This window comes from Acomys russatus, chromosome 24, assembly GCF_903995435.1.
Source record: "Acomys russatus chromosome 24, mAcoRus1.1, whole genome shotgun sequence".
NCBI classification, from domain to species: domain Eukaryota; kingdom Metazoa; phylum Chordata; class Mammalia; order Rodentia; family Muridae; genus Acomys; species Acomys russatus.
In genome coordinates this window covers 27,709,156-27,721,142 of record NC_067160.1, presented here as the reverse complement: position 1 = coordinate 27,721,142, position 11,987 = coordinate 27,709,156, and the positions used below count along the sequence as shown (strand labels likewise).

The window sequence follows — 11,987 nt, the reverse complement described above, 5'->3', positions numbered from 1 at the left end:
AAGTAGTCAAAATCTCAATAAAAAAATAAAGTGATTCTGCTTAACTTCTGAGTATACAAACAAAAGCATCGAAAGCAAGAGCTCAAAGAGATACATGTGTACTGGTGTTCATGACAGCGTTCATTTAGCCAACAGCCAAAAGACTGGGAGGGTCCACCAGTAGATACACAGATAAATAAGATGTCTTATATACACACATGGAATATTGTTCGGCCTGAGAAAAAGGAAGTTCAGGAACCTGCTACAACACGGATAAAACTTGAGTTCTCTGTGCTAAGTAAAGTAAGTCAAATTTCACTAAAGGACAAGTCCTGCATGGTCTCATATGAACAACACGCAGTGGTTAGACTCACAGAGAAAGCCAAACGATGGTGGCAGGGATGGGGGAGGGGGAAGTTGGCGTTTTATCTATACAGAGGTCGGTTTTATAAGGGGTGGGGGGAGTCCTATGAATGGACTGCGAAAATAATTGCATTAACTGCAGACGTGATTAATACCTCTGAGTTGCAAACGTTACATTTATTAAGAGTAAATTTTATGCAGTATGTAACTTCAATTAAAATGTCCGTTTTCAACTAAAATAGTGATCCTATTATATGTCAAGTAAATGGATGCTAACAAAGTTACTAACCACCTATAAAGGACCTTTTAGAGTCCCCACCCCATTTCTTGTTGCTGCCTCTAACTCCTACCTTCTTCACGCTGCTATAGACAGAGAAAATAGTGAAGGGCAGATTCCCTGACACCGTGTGGTGTAAGGCTCTGTCCTCGCTGCGCCCTGCCCTACACCACTGCCTTCCTCCTTTCCAGAGTCACAGCCTCTGCTGGGAAACACAGGCAGAGACAGCTGTGCATACACTTCAAGATGAGAGAGGCTGAGCAAAAGAATCCCAGCATAAAAGATTGGGGGTGGGGGTCTCAAATTTAAACTGCGAGCCAGTCCCTTAGCTCCCGGGGCCCATTACTGCCCTTGAAAAGCAAACTCAATTCTCACATTGGTTTTGTGTCTCTGCTACCCCCAAAAGAATGCACATTAGGCTGCATAGATCTCTTTTTTATACATTAAAAAAGAATTCACCATTTGACTTGAAAACAGTTTATTTAATTTATACAAATAACTACTAAATACAAAAAGTAGATTAAAACAAAATAGTTATTTTTTTTTTCTGGCAGAGTTTAAATGCATGTAATGGATAATTCCGAAGAAGATGCATTTCCCCCCACAGCGTTTGGGACTAAAATTCTACTGAAATCTTTGTTTCTAAATCAGTAATATATTGGGTGGTGTCGCATGGGTAATGACTAAATACGTTCTGCATACGAACTGAAAAGAAAGTTACAGTCTACACACATAAAAAAAAAAAAACGTGAAGTACTTAAAATGTGAATTTAACTGATAATAAAAGAAAATGTCCATTTCAGACTCTGGTGTTAAAAACATTTCGGTAATAAAATCATAAGACCACATAAAAATAAGCTTTAACATGTGCACGAGGCAGTTTTGTAAAAACCACTAAGTGCACCAGTAATAAATAATTTGCAAAGTTGTGTCTAAACAATTCCTAATGTCCGCATCATTGTAAACATGAGCACGTGTGTAAAATGCAGCAAAGTCCGACATAACATTTTTGTTTTGCCCAATTGAATTCCTATTATCCAAAGACAGGCCAGTGGAGTACGCAGCCAATGTTTTGGCAAGTTGGGTCTTTTAAAATTAAGGGTAACAGTGCAAGTAAGGAATGCACAGAATTCCCAGTGCAACGAAGAAGAGTAGTGCAGCCAATATTGCTGATTAAGAATTCACCACCTCCTTGAGTTTCCCGTGGGGAGTGTCTAGGAGACCCGTGAAAGATATGCAAAAAGCCACTGTCTTAATGCCCAGATCTCTCGCAGGATCTCTCTGTGTTCCTCCAGTTCCCTCCCGTTAGTCTCTGCGGCGTGAACAGTTTGCCGAGTGCGCAGGTCACAGTTTCTGAGTGAGGTTAGGGTGGTTTGGGTGTCTCCCCCGGAACATGGCTGGGACAGACATCTGCTTTTGTCAAAGCGGCCACTTCGGGAGGGGAGACGGATGGGTTCCGTTCTGACAACCGGTCGGGCCAGCGTTAGGTCCCAGCTGGACACCGACAGTGTCGACTCTTCCTTCTTGACACCGGTGAAAATGTCAACAGTCAGTTTTTAATTTGTCTAGGGAATTATCGATTTTGGTCAAAGTCTTTTTGATACGCAGAGCTGTGAGCCTTGCAGATGGATTCTGATACCAGCATTCTTTCATCAGCTTCGCCAGAGAAGTTAATGTCTGAGGAGAGAAAAGGAACATCAAACAAGCTAGCTTTTAGTGGTCCTGGGGTCTGGGCAGATGTTGTCTCGATTGTTTTAAAGAACCTTGCAGGTCTTCAGAAGATGGCCGTGCTACAGCCATCTTCTTTAAGCAAGCACTCAAGGCCTTAGCCACGTCAATAGAGAAGCCACGAACTTCCTATGGACACTTAGTATTATAGCTTACTCTATTGGGCAAATGTCACAGGCCAAGTTAGACCCTTTGGGCTTCCTGGCTGCTAAAAGTAATGTTACTAACTCAGAAATACTAGCGAAATTTGCAAACCATATCACTTTTTTGGATCTTAGATGTCCTAATAGTTTTGAGCAACAATGCAGCCTCTTCAGCATTGAGCTGCCTGCTTGGAGAATCTCGGGTGAGCAGCGACGGTCAAGAGTCAACCACCATCTCTCTAAGTCTCTTGGTTTAGACCTGCAATTGAAGCTACAGGGCAAGGGTAGTGAGTCATGTCACTCCTGACACTGGTCACGCACGGGCACCTCGTGTGAATCCTGTCTCTCGCTGGCCACATCTACCAGACTGCGCTTCATCAAGAATTACGCTACTTTCTAAACCTATTCATTTAGGCTCTGGGACACTATGTAAAAGTGTGAAGGAGGCAAAAAAGGATCACAGTGCACACCGTGCAGATGCCAAGAGCCAGGAAGAAGTTGAGAGCAAGCTGGCAAATGCTGGGAATCCTGGCGTACTTACTGGGTCTGAGAACCATCTGTTGGGTATGTTTGGCCTCTGTTGATCCACACAGACAACTTTCCTCATATCTTCAAAACTTGGGTCATTGGGAACAACGTCATAGAATGGTGGCTTGTAATCTTCTACTATACCTGTGTACAACAAGACGAGAGTTACTTGGGCTATCAGGAGAGTATGCATCACTGCAGGGTTCCCCTGCTGTTTGTCATGGGTTATAATGCGACACGATAAAGTACCAGTCACTTTCCTCCTATGTCGGGGTAGCTCGGGAAGCTATAGGCAGGTCCTAAAATAAGTTGAGAACAAGATGATAAATACACACCCTGCAGGAAATATGCCCTACGTGAGAAGACACGTACATAACCTCTCATGCAATCACAGGTCCTAACAAACCACTCCAAAAGTGTCTGTAAAGCACACACACCATCTCTAACTTCAGTTCCAGGGGCTCCCACCCCTCATCTGACCTCCATAGGCATGAGAAACACACATGTAGGCAAAATACTCATACACATAAAATAAAATAAATAAATGTTTTTTCTAGACTTCCTGTAAACATCTAGAGGCAAATAAGCAAATCAAGACCATCACCCAAATCACCTTTTTGTTATGAAATTATTTTGTCAGAAAAACCAAATCATTGCTTTGAAATACTCCCTTCTATTAGAGGCACACAAACAATGTAATCTGAGGCCCTCCTTCCCTCAGTCACCCACTCTACACACAGGATGTCCTCAACTACCAGACACAGAACCAATGGTGGCTCCTGTCTTTTAAGAAAGAAGAAGGATTCCACAATTCTTTTAAAACATCGTCACCATATGTAATTAGGAAAGCGGCCTGTCCTCTGACAGAAAAGAAACCCGAGAAATTTATTACTTGGTTTCCCGCACCGACAATGCGGTCAGTGACTAACTCAGCTGCCAGCTCTTCTCCTCCTCGCATGTAACTCACTTCTATTCCGAGACACATAGAGGGCTGTTGCAGGAGACAGAAGGAGGCTGTGAGTAAAAGGTATAATTAAGCTTTTCCATTCTTGCAGGCCCCCTAAAAAAGCCTCAATCCCCTTTTCATGTGTCACAGAGATTAGCAAGAATCCATCCGCACCAATTTCACATAAGCACAAACCACTTACGCAGAAGCCCCGGCATGAGGAGCATCTGCTCTACACATACTACAGAGTTTCGGAGCCCTACAAACTCAGGAGTTTATTTTTAAGATGGAAAGTAGTCTAAGTTGTATCTTCAAAACTCTAGTTGACACTTTGTTAATTCTAAATAACACAGCCACATAGTCACATTGTGTAGCTGTAGCTGAGAAGTAGACCCTGACTAAAACCTTTCTGGCCAAACACCAATTGCTCTTAATAGGCATAAGCCACTGGGGATGAAACAGGAGGTAGCCACGCTGTCTCAGAATCTTACCTATTTCTCTTGTAAGGATCCGTGGGCACATTCAAACAACAATGCCTTCACCCTTCTGTACTTGGAGAAACCACCCCACCCCAAACACAAGAGCACATCAAACTAAAATAAGAGCTTCCATCTTTTGTGGGGCCACAAACCTTCACAAGAAGCAGAGAGCAAGGTGCCATTCACCATCTCTCCATGGTCCCATGGTGACACACTTCATAGCTTGGCTTAATTTTTTTTAATGTAGCATAATCCCGGTATTTTGGAGGTAACTTGTTCAGTTGTTCAGTTAGCTCCAAATGGGCTATGTGAATATGAGCAATATCACAGAGATGGATTTTTCAGTATATGTTTACACACACACACACACACACACACACACACACACACACACACACACACACCAACCTTAGGTGGATATTCAAAACACAAGATGTAGTGAGCCCAAGGCCCAACAATGCACATTGCTATACAAAGCCTACTCCTCCTGTGTTTCTGTTTCTCACATTCTGGCTTTATTAAACGTTACCATGTGTTAACAAAAGGAATCGAGTTTTCAAACAAACATCATTTAACTCATGGTATGTGAAAAACTAAGTCACGGCACTCTGTCTTAAACCATTGGCACCAACTCACTGTTTCCACCTGACTCTGGCTAGGCCCCTCAAAAATATTCGTTACTCAAAAAGTACACTGGCGTTAAACTGCAACATTCATTTGGAGGAAACTCACTTTGGTGAAGGAAAGGCATGTTTTTCCTATTGGCCCAAAGATCCTTGTGTTGATTATGAGTGTGAGATGTCCTGTTAAATACTGAGGAAAATCACCGTCTAGTAGAAGATGGCTCAAGGATATCTCCTTCTGATAATAATAAACCTTGCGTAAAAGTAGTTCCAAACTGCTGCTTGTTTGTTTGTCTGCTGTTGACTGCGTGCATATGTGGGTGTTTGGGGGAGGGGGACATTTATATTGAGCAAGACATCAGTGCCAGGTGACATTGTTTGGGTTCCCATCTTCATTTTGGTTCTGTTTTGCTTGAGGCAGGGTCTCTCACTGGCCTGAAGCTTGACCAGTGGACCAGGCTGGCTGAATGGAAGGCTCCAGAGACCTTCCTGTCTCTGGCTCCCCAGCATTGAGATTACCATCATATGCCATCATGGCCAGCTTCTCTACACAGTTTCCTGGGAGTGAAGTCACACCCTCCCGTAAGCACTGCCCCATCTCCCCAGCTCCATCAACACTTTCCCTGCCAACTATTTACTTTTTCCTGGAAGGGAGGAATTCTCTTGCGTCTATGTGTTAGCTTCTAAAATGATTCACTAGTCATCTGATCCTCTAACCTGTGTAATAGAGATTAAACCTAGCAGTGGGGTTACAAAGATGAAAAACATGCAGTGTTGATGGTGAACAACAAAATAAAGGGAAAGATAGATGAACGGAGAATTATCAACTAATATTACATGAGCAAGAATACAGAGCTCAGAGAAAGAGGCACCATATGGTCTCTTTAGTAGTTTCTAGAAACTGGGTGTGTGGAAGCAAAGAAGTTTCATGGCTTAGGACATGGCAAGGGGGCAAAGATGAGTAATTTGTGAGACACACAGAGGCTAGGGAAAGAAAAACTATTAGGGAAAGGGTATTTTCCAAGTCAAAGGAGTTTATGGAGCAAGGAGAAGAATTACGAAGAGTCTCCCATGCTGGAAAGATAAGAGGAGTCCCCTGTGAGTGAAACTGGTATCCGCAGTAGGAAGCAGGGGGAAAAGCCAGGGTGGAGGGTGGGCTGTGCATTCAGGGTGTGCAATGGCTGATGGTGCTACATACAGAGCAGTTGACTTATAGCTGTTCCTCAACGTCTACCTGAAAGTGACACTCTGGTCAAACAAAAAGGTGATATGTGAGTCCCACAGAACGAGGCGGCACTGGATGGTCATCAGCAAAATATGAGCCAGCAGAGAGGATACCAAGTATGGAGGAAAACAACTAAAATTATACATCTTTAATCCCAGCAGTGTAGAGGCAGAGGCAGGCCAGTTGGGTTTACATAGCTAGCCAGAGCCAAACAGAGATACCTAGTCTCAAAACAAATAAGCAAACAAATAAGCAAACAATAAGATCAACTATACAAAATACTTCCAGCGCCAAATGAGTAGTACAAGGAACAAATGATAAGAGGAATTCACAGAAGAGGTGACATTAGATGGTGGTCAAGGAGATGACGTCATTCCTGGCCTTCCCGTTGAGGCTGCTGATGACGCAGAGGGACACAGGAAAGAAAGAAGAGCAATTATTCATAACTCCTTTCCCCACGGCTTTGGGCATGTGCAATTAATTTATATAATCGGTGTCTGTGTGTTGTCACCCTTCCCCTGGAGTGCATATGTCTAATGGGAAGTTTCTGTTCTTCGGGACAAATCTCTCTTTCCCAGCATCCTTAACTGTAATATGCTGCATGGTTCTGGGCAAGGCCCTTGGCTAGCGTGCCATAGTTTTCCAAATCTTTAAAAGCCCCATCACAAAACTCGTGTGCAAATCATCAACAACGCCCACAACACACACAAAATCTAGAAAGTACTAAGTACTGCTGTGTGTAGAAACAAGAGCTCCCGGGAGATTCTGTCGTAGAGGCCTCAGAGCACACCCCCACAGAGGTTAGGCTGCACAGTTCATCTGGTCCACATAGCCAGTTCCAGGTCTGTCAGGGCTACCAAAATGAGAAGAAAGAAAAAGGAGGGAGGGGAAGAGGGAGGGGAGGAGGGAGGGGGAAGGGAGGGGAGGAGGGAGGGAAGTAGAGAAGTAAGAATAGGAAAGAGGAGGGAAGAAGAAGGAAGAGGGGAGTGGAGAAGAGGAAGAGAGAGGACAGTGGAGGGAAAGGGAAGAAAAGGGAGGGGAGGGGAGGGGAGGGGAGGGGAGGGGAGGGGAGAGGATAGAAGGGTAGGAGGAGTGAGGGGAGAGGAAGGAGAGGAGAGGAGAGGAGTGGAGAGGATCCAGGAACAAATATGAAGAAAAAAATTTACCTGACACTAGTAGAAGTTGCATTTGGATATGCAATTACTTTATCTAGCACGCCTCATAGCACAATGTCAAAATAATTTAATACCATGGCACATACACAAGATGACCAAGGCATACATGGATAAGGCTGGTCATGCAGAAGGATGTCACCCAGAAAGCCCTGGCTCTCAGTCCTTCCTCACTGCCAAATGAGCACGGAAGAAGTGGATTCCAAAGCTCTGGGGATCTCTCAGTTGTGGATCTGAGTCCTGGAGACAGAGGATCAGGAATCCACAGCCCATAGCTCTGAAAGCAGGCAAGGGAAGCACAGCTATGTGCCAGGATAGGTAAGGGAAGGCTAAAACTGCTGTGTCATGACCCCATCATCACCTCTGCTGCAACTCCTGGCCATGTCGAAGCTTATGCATCAAAGCCCAAACCTAGTATCGTAGAGGCAAGAAGCGAAAGACAGCAGCTTGTAATGGAGAACTATGGGGGTGGGCGTAGCTAAAAGATTATCTTATGTTGCCGGAAGGCAGTGGGGAGAAGGGATTCTAGGGTAGCTTCATGGCTGCTCCCCAGTTGCATCCCCCACCCCCAAATTGAGAGAGACAGATGCTACACAGAGCTGGATCATCCTGGAACTGGGGGGGGGGGGGGGCTCCTGGGGAGAAGGGCCATGTACTAGAGGCGGGGACTGTTACAAAGTTCAAGAGCCAGAGGGACACCAAATAAATGGTCTCTCATCAAGTTCTGATGACTCCATCTAATTTCAGCATGAAGCCAACTGATGGTCCCCTGTTCGGTACCTCCAAATTAGAGACATGAAATTCCAGGAGATCCGGGAAACAGAAATAATCCTTCCTCCAACTTTGTCTCCACATTCCTGTAGCCAGTCACTTCCCTAAGGGCTAAATCAACAACTGAATAAAAACTTACAAGTGACTTTAAGGAGTATGAACATTTTCCCTATGCCAATTCATCTGTTCAGACCTTAGTACTCACTAAAGTAGGGAAGTCACACCATGAAGCCTGCTGGACAACCAGTGTTGTCATGGCTCCCATACACAAGCCATTGTGCCTAGGAACAGAAGCACATGCGGCTCCCTGGCAAATGCAAGGATTCATTAGAAGAGGCTTCCCAAACTACACGTGCCAAACATACGTTTACTCTAACAAGTGTTTCCTAGTTCCCACCCCATGAGAGATGCAGCTTGGCCAGCTAAGATTTTTTTCCCCCTACGATACAATTGTTTTTTGGCACGACAGAACATGGATTTTTTGTCATGAAATAATTAAAGTCAGGGAAATAAGAGTGTTTCTCTAGAGCCTCCTATGGGCAGGGAAATGGGGAAACAAAAGTAACACAGAGAAGGGGTGAAGGGGTACACAGTGAGAGGTAGGAAGGGTCAAAGATCTGGAAGCTCCTAGAAACCTCGTATTTCCAATGGAAAGGGAAAAAAAAGGAGGTGAGTGGAAGTGCAGCCAATGTATTCCTTACACAGGAGGCAAATAATAGTTGCTTTATTGACATGATCTCATTTAACCACCTGACCTTTTCAAATTGATAATAAAATCAATATTTTTTCAATGGTGAAACAAATCTAAATAACAGTGTCATCGTACGAGATCCTCGGATATTTTTGGTATTTTCCTGCCCTAGCAGGCCTGGAACCAGAGATACAGAGCTTTGGGGGGATCCAAACACATCGGCTTCTGCGTACCCATGCCTGAGGACCCTGGTTCTGGGTATTGGAAAACAGAAACACACAACAGGAAGCTATGAAGGCACGGAACACCACAGAGACACACAGCTTTGCTCTCCTAACCACGGATGCTTGCTGGCGTAGTCTCATCTGCCTCCTCGGGACCCCTCTAGTGGAATGTACGCCTTCAAAACCTGGACATCACATTCTCCAGCTTAGAACCCCTGACTCACAACTCTGGGCCTGAATCCCAGCAGGGTCTCAGCAAGAGCTGGTGTCGGTTCTGATTCGTACCCCAGCTTTTACTACTTCTCCAAGCAAACTTTTAGTTCATAGAGAAAGTCACACAGAAAAGGTGGGAAAACCCCTGTTCTTTCCTAACAATTCCAAAGTTGGTGTCAAAGTAACAGCACCAGTAAATTCCAAAAGGATCCTGCTGAGAAATTCTTGACCGTGAAATGGACTGAAGTCTCATTTCCTGTACAAAAACAGCATGAGGTTTATCACTAGTAGGAAATAAGTGTAAAATTCCAATAAAAGTACAAAACATGACATATTTTTATGCTCACGGTTCACTTGAGGATCACACTGCTCCAACAGAACTATCTGGTCATCAATTTTTATAACAGACTAAAAGACTCAAAGGACGCATAATTATAATAACTTTATTACGAGGTGTTCATATATGTAGATGAGGTACATTTTATACACAATAATTTCAAAAATATATATTATTTTAATGACAGTTCCTAAAGGTGGAGAGAAAGTGAAATAGGTACATCGCACCCTGGGGTGAGGGAAATACTGTAAATTAGGACAACCCTTATGGAAAGTGATTTGGCACTGCGTGCCAAGCCATAAAAACATCCATATTCTGACCTATTAAGTCTACTTCTTTTAAGAGGAGTAATTAAATTCCCCCAAGTGAAAAGTTACATGCACAAAAATGTCTACTATGAGCCTCAAATGGGAGACACAGGACATCTAACAATCTAGGAATGGCTACATTAATAAAATATCATGTGATCATGTAAAACAACAGCAGTGAGGGTAAGGGGACAACATTTCTCCTATTTTTCTTTCTTCTCACTTTTCCTGTGTGGGGCTAGTAGTAGTGAAAACTACATCATTTTCGAGAAGCATTGATTAGTTTCAAGTCTGAGTTTAGACAAACTAATTTGTGGAGGTTTTTGTTGTTTTGTTTTTGGTGCGTGTATGTGTGTGTGCGCACACATGTGCGTGTGTGTGTGTGTGTGTGTGTGTGTGTGTGTGTGTGTGTGTGTGTGTGAGAATAGTCATGGGATGTGAGGGGCGAGAGAAAGAGAACAAGATCAAGTTAGTCACTGTCAGAAAGTAAGACTTTAAAATGAGAGACAAAATACCCTTATCTCCCCTTTAAAAAGAAAAGAAAAAACCGCAACACAGAACAGAAGCTCAACCCACGGCATCTTAGGAAATAGCTAGATGCCTAAACTATGATGCAAAGAAGAGCCCAATAAATCACAAAAACAACCAAAACATTCTCCCATCCACAGTTGTGGGTTGGTTCCCCTCCCCCTCCCCGCCAAGAATAACCTTAATCACAGGATTTAGCAAGCAAACTAACATTTGTTTGGCTGAATTTTAAGCAGATGACTCTAACTTCAACTGACTACTATTAATCACAGCTGATCTTTCAAGCCATTTGAGTTGATTCCTGTGACGCTGACATGGGGCACATCTGTGATACAAAGCCCACAATACAGGTTCCTTCCTAGAATCCTGCTTGGCTCCAGGCTGCAGCTACTATGCTGGGAACCAGCTACTATGCTGGGCTATGGACACCAGCGTCTTCTTTGTTGGGGTTAGTTCCTCATCACACTGATTATCCAGGCACCAATCCTCTAAATACTCTTGTTAAGAGAGATTCAGCAGGTCCCCTGAGCTCCACTTTCCCAGCCACTGCTTTGTCTGCCTTCTCAAAGAGGTCTGCTGGCTTCAGGCCCCTCCCCACCAAATCCCCTGCTTACCACATCCCTCTGAGGCACAACCAGAAGCCCTGAGATTTGTTCTGTCCCCTGAGCTCCATCATCCAAGCCAAAGATCTGCCTGCATTCCCAAGGAGGCCTGCTGGCCCCAGGTACATCCAGATGGCTAAGGCCAGCTTAAGAACACAATTGGTAAGCGCCAAGGCAATATGGCATAACCAGAGCCCAGCTACCCCACTACAGCAAGCCCGGGATATCCTAAAACAGCAGAAGCACAAGAAGATGACCTTAAATACAATGTTATAAAGACAACAGAGGCCTTTAAAGATGAAATGGATAAATCCCCTAAAGAAACACAAGACAATAGAATCAAATAGGTGAAGGAAATAAATAAAATGGTTCCAGATCTTAAAATGGAAATAGAAGCAATTAAGAAAACACAGACTGAGGGCATCCTGGAGATAGAAAACTTAGGGAAGAAAGCAGGATCTATAGAAACAAGCATCACCAATAGAATACAAGAGATGGAAGAGAGAATCTCAGGCATAGAAGATACGGTAGAAGAAAGCAATACATCAGTCAAAGAAAATATTACATCTAAAAAGTTTCTAACACAAATCATACAGAAAATTTGGGGCATTATTAAAACAAAACAAAACAAAACAAAACAAAAAAAACAACCTAACCTAAGAATAAGAATAGAAGAGGGAGATTTCCAGCTCCAAGGCCCAGAAAATATTTTCAACAAAATTATAGAAGAAAATGTTTCCAACCTGTAAACTTAAACATATAAGAAACTTATAGAATACCAAATAGATTGGATCAGAAAAGAAAATCCTTCTGCCACATAATAATCAAAACACTAAATATATAGAACAAA

At 43.4% G+C, this 11,987-nt stretch overlaps 1 protein-coding gene across 1 annotated transcript in view; it reads right to left on the bottom strand.

Moving 5' to 3' along the window:
• Positions 1-1,924: 1,924 nt before the first annotated feature.
• Positions 1,925-11,987, bottom strand: part of Acvr1 (activin A receptor type 1) — a 55,992-nt gene continuing 45,929 nt past the window's right edge. The window contains exons 8-9 of the mRNA XM_051166109.1: positions 3,032-3,162; positions 1,925-2,296 (exon numbers count right to left, since the gene is read on the bottom strand). Coding sequence (XP_051022066.1) covers positions 2,162-2,296; positions 3,032-3,162 — 266 coding nt within the window. The 3' untranslated portion in view covers positions 1,925-2,161. The remainder of the gene's footprint in view (positions 2,297-3,031; positions 3,163-11,987) is intronic.